This window comes from Prunus mume, linkage group LG5, assembly GCF_029339155.1.
Source record: "Prunus mume cultivar Tortuosa linkage group LG5, ASM2933915v1, whole genome shotgun sequence".
Lineage (NCBI taxonomy): Eukaryota > Viridiplantae > Streptophyta > Magnoliopsida > Rosales > Rosaceae > Prunus > Prunus mume.
Genome location: NC_142702.1, coordinates 6,547,624 through 6,551,801, shown reverse-complemented (window position 1 = coordinate 6,551,801; position 4,178 = coordinate 6,547,624). Strand labels below are relative to the sequence as shown.

Here is a 4,178-nt window from a genome sequence, read left to right as displayed (position 1 = left end):
CATGTAGGAACCCGAAAATCTTATCCAGAAAATATTATCCAAATTAATTATTGAGGTAAAAAATTTGTGAAAAAACAAAAAAATAAATAGTAATTACCCTTTGCCAGCGGTGGAAACACAAAATCTATTTGTAAGAACTATTCTATTCACGTAAATAATGGTGTCCTGCTTCATCCATTAAGCGAATAGATGGAGTTGCCCTAAGGGTTGATGGGCCCAGCACTACCAGAACATATAAGTTAGATGAGTTGACACGTAGCCATCTCAAAATCCACCAAACCTCCAACGCAAAGCACGACACCCAATCCAAAGCAGAAAAATATCATCCCTCTCCGAGCATCCCTTCTGTCTTCCTCTCCACCATAGACTCTCCAACAAAATTTACTTTGCATCTGACTACTTTCTCTGAATCGTTATTTTTTAGTATCAAATCTCTGGTTTCCGTTGAGTCTATCAAGTATTTGCTCTTCTTTGCGAAAAAAAATGGCAACTGCAGCACAAGCTGTGATTGCAGCAAACACATTTACATGCGCATTCCCTACACAAAAGAGCTGCTTCTTTTCCAAAAGAGTTCAGAAAGTTAATCATCTCACTGTTAGAGCTTCCACTGAAGAAACTGACTGCAATGTTGAAGAATGTGCTCCTGACAAAGAGGTGACTCTCTCTCTCTCTCTCTCTCTCTCTCTCTCTCTCTCTCTCTCTCTCTATTTTAGGTGTAGGTATAATATTGTTAATGGGTTTTCATCTTGATGATGGTTATGTTTATTTTTTGTGACTTAAACTTCACAAAATTGACCAAAAAAAAAAACTTCACAAAAAATAATAATGGGGCTAATGGGTAGCAAAAGCTTTCCATTTAACCCAGAAATGTTATAGGTTTTGGGAGTAATGGGGCTAATTGGGAATACCAGATTACAGGGTTTAATTTCGGAGTAAACAGGGGTACTAATTTAGGATTGTGTATTTCAACTTGGTCATTTTTTAGGAACTATTTTACTTCTAACTATGTTTGAGGTCTGAAGACACTAAACAAGCAAATATAAAATGGTTGTGGGAGTAGGATGTGCAACATCTTATTTCAAAACAGTTGAGCCCCAATGTTCCAAGCTTTGATGTCCGCATCCTTCTTCAGTACACCACTGTGATCTTTCTCATGCCAAAAACAAAACCCGGAATATTTTATACACATAAACAGATTTCCAGAAAAACCCAATTTCTTACTTCGGAAGATCATAAGCCAGAATGGGATAGAAATTTGATTGAGTCTCAATTCTATTGTTTTTTTTTTTCATTCTTTTGGCTGTTGTGCAATTCTGTTTCTTCTACCCTCAATTAAGTATAGTCGGTTTTTAAGGTAATTGCCAAGTTTATCAGTAACACTATGTACAGTATAGTTAGTTGCATTAAACTTGACAGAAAATAATACCTAAATAAATATACACTGATGTTTTTCTTGTGGCATGAATAGGTTGGAAAGGTCAGCGTGGAATGGTTGGCTGGTGAGAAGACAAAAGTTTCTGGGACATTTCCACCTCGTAAACGTGGTTGGACTGGATATGTTGAGAAGGACACCGCTGGCCAGACGAACATATATTCTGTTGAGGTTAGTACTATACTGTCTTCAAAATGTGCAAGAGTTTTGCATTCAATGTTGTTTTTCCCTTCTTCTTTTTTTCTTTCCTTTGATGAATGAGTGCATTATTTCTTAATTTTCAAATGTCAAAGTAACATGTGTTGTAGTTGGACGGACAGAATGATAATTATGAAGAAAACTGTAAAATATTCTATTCAGAGTTTGAGTTTAAGAGATAAACTATTAGATTTACCAGTCAGTAACAAGGATTGCCTGAGCAAAGTTATCAATGTCAACAGAAAAATGTAAAACCGAAGTTGACATCTTTTTTCACAAGATATTTTAATAATAGAAATACTTTCAGTTCAGATGACCAAACTTCTGGATTCTGTATGTTGGAAAATTTTGAGAGTAAATTTTATTTCTACATGAGGAGATACGCATTGAGTTAACGTGAATTCACCGGTACTCGAAAGTCAAAACTGATGTATTAGTAGCTTATTACGCTGCTTCTTTTCAATGGCAGAAGTAGAAAGCTTTTATCACGAAAATAGTAAACATCATTCTCTTTGCCATGTTTTTTGAACTAGTAAATAAGTCTTGCCTCAGGACATGGTGGTTTTAGTTAGAATTAAGCTGAAAATGTTGAGCAGAGCACTTAATTGGCATACTTCGTACGCCAAGACACAATGTAACTCACACCGTTTTAAGCCTTCTTTTGTGCCTTTGTGTGTGTGTGTGTGTGTGTGAGAGAGAGAGAGAGAGAGAGAGAGAGAGAGAGAGTTATGTTCCCTCTCTCTCTCTCTCTCTAAACGGATGCACTGCTCTTTCTTAGAAACTTAAGGGGGCTGTTTGTTGCATGTTTGTTTATAACTAGTATCTAGGATTGCTTTTGAACTTGAGTTTGAAAGCCCTGTACAATTGCAATAGGGTATGATCAATCCCTTAAATTCCATATGGAAAATAAAGTGAGCCATAGAAATGTTAGACGTGTGTTAGTTCAGTTTGGGCACATGGCCAGTAAGAACTATTAATGCATATTTTAGCCATCTGTTACAAGGCTTGGATCTTTTGTTTCTCTCCTCTCTTCTTTAATGTAGGCTTGAGTCTATGTTCCATTATAGTGCGTTAACTCTAGTTACTTCTCTACATTCTCCAGCCTGCAGTTTATGTAGCAGAAAGTGTAATAAGTTCAGGAAGTGCAGGGTCTTCATCCAATGGAGCGGAGAACACAGCAGCAATCGCTGCTGGGCTTGCACTCATCTCCGTTGCTGCAGCTTCATCAATACTCCTCCAAGTAGGTAAGAACCCACCTGCGGTGCAGAAGGTAGAATACTCTGGGCCATCACTTAGTTACTATATCAACAAGTTCAAGCCACAAGAGATAATCCAAGCCTCAGTGCCAAGTGTGGTTGAATCTTCCCAGCTACAAAGCTCTGCGCCAGAACCTTCCCAGATTCAGGTTGAATCAGAGGTTCAGCTGGAACCTTCTGCTAACCGTGTCGGCAATATCTCTTAGGCAGTAAACTTGGTGTAATTTCTGAAGTGTAAAATTTACTAAAAGTTTTTCTTGCACTCAATGTATCTGATTAATTATTAGGATGTATGTGATGATACATCTTCAACAACAAAATGGTATATCACAATACAGAAGATGGAAACATGATTTTGTGATTGCCATTGCCATCGACTCTAGGCCTATGGTATGGGTATGGCATAGACTTAAAACTCAAACTTAATGTCAGATTGTGTCTAACAACACAAACTCATTGACAAATTTAACGTGTCAATGAAACAACATAACAATTGCAAGCTACAAAGTAATATAAAGTACGACAATTAAAATATCTAATGTTGGAGAAAAAATGATTTTTTTTAATTTCTATTTTTTTAAGAAGATAAAGCCACAAGAAACTTAATAACAAAGAAAATAAATAGCACTCAACAAAGAGAAGACGAAGAAATTAGGGGCATAAATTGAAACAAGAAAATAAAAAGAACATAAAACACCAATGACTAAGCAAAGTATTATAACAAAACTCGCCCTTCATATTGTTTGTTCGTTTTGCTGTTGTACTAGTTAGGTAAAGTTTCTCATTGACTTAAAGACCATTCATGATCAATAAGTCAACTTTCTTTTATATTTGAGTGTACCACAGTTATTGGTTAAAAACCTTAACAAACTTGAAAGATGTAATAACTTGCGCCCCAAGCTATTGACTTTTAACAAATGATTGTAAATTTGGGTGAGAAATATCTCCTAAATAAGTTCTTTTTCTGCCTTAGACGAGGGAGCACTTTATAATTTATCTCAATAAAAACTGGGAAGTAAAGCAAAATACACGTATTTTGAAAATGAAACAAATAAGTTCAAGCAGAACTGCCTGAATTGTAAAGCATAATAAAGATTGCCAATTCTTAAGAGGTCTCAGAGATTTGGACTTTCATTTCCTGTAGGAATCACCTTGCCGAATTTATTTCTGATCAGGGTTGACTAGAATTCTTATGGCTGGAGTGAATCTACTTGCACTAGAATTGCACATCAGTACCTTCAACTAATGAAGATTAGTTGGAAATCGATACCAATGACTATATTGCCAGAGCT

At 36.1% G+C, this 4,178-nt stretch overlaps 1 protein-coding gene across 1 annotated transcript; it reads left to right on the top strand.

Moving 5' to 3' along the window:
• The first annotated feature begins 318 nt into the window (after window positions 1-318).
• Window positions 319-3,206, top strand: LOC103343536 (proline-rich family protein). The gene is made up of 3 exons (XM_089053254.1): window positions 319-654; window positions 1,469-1,603; window positions 2,733-3,206. Exons 1-3 carry the CDS (start codon window positions 484-486, stop codon window positions 3,090-3,092), a joined length of 666 nt encoding a protein of 221 aa, XP_088909380.1. The 5' UTR covers window positions 319-483; the 3' UTR covers window positions 3,093-3,206.
• Window positions 3,207-4,178: the final 972 nt, after the last annotated feature.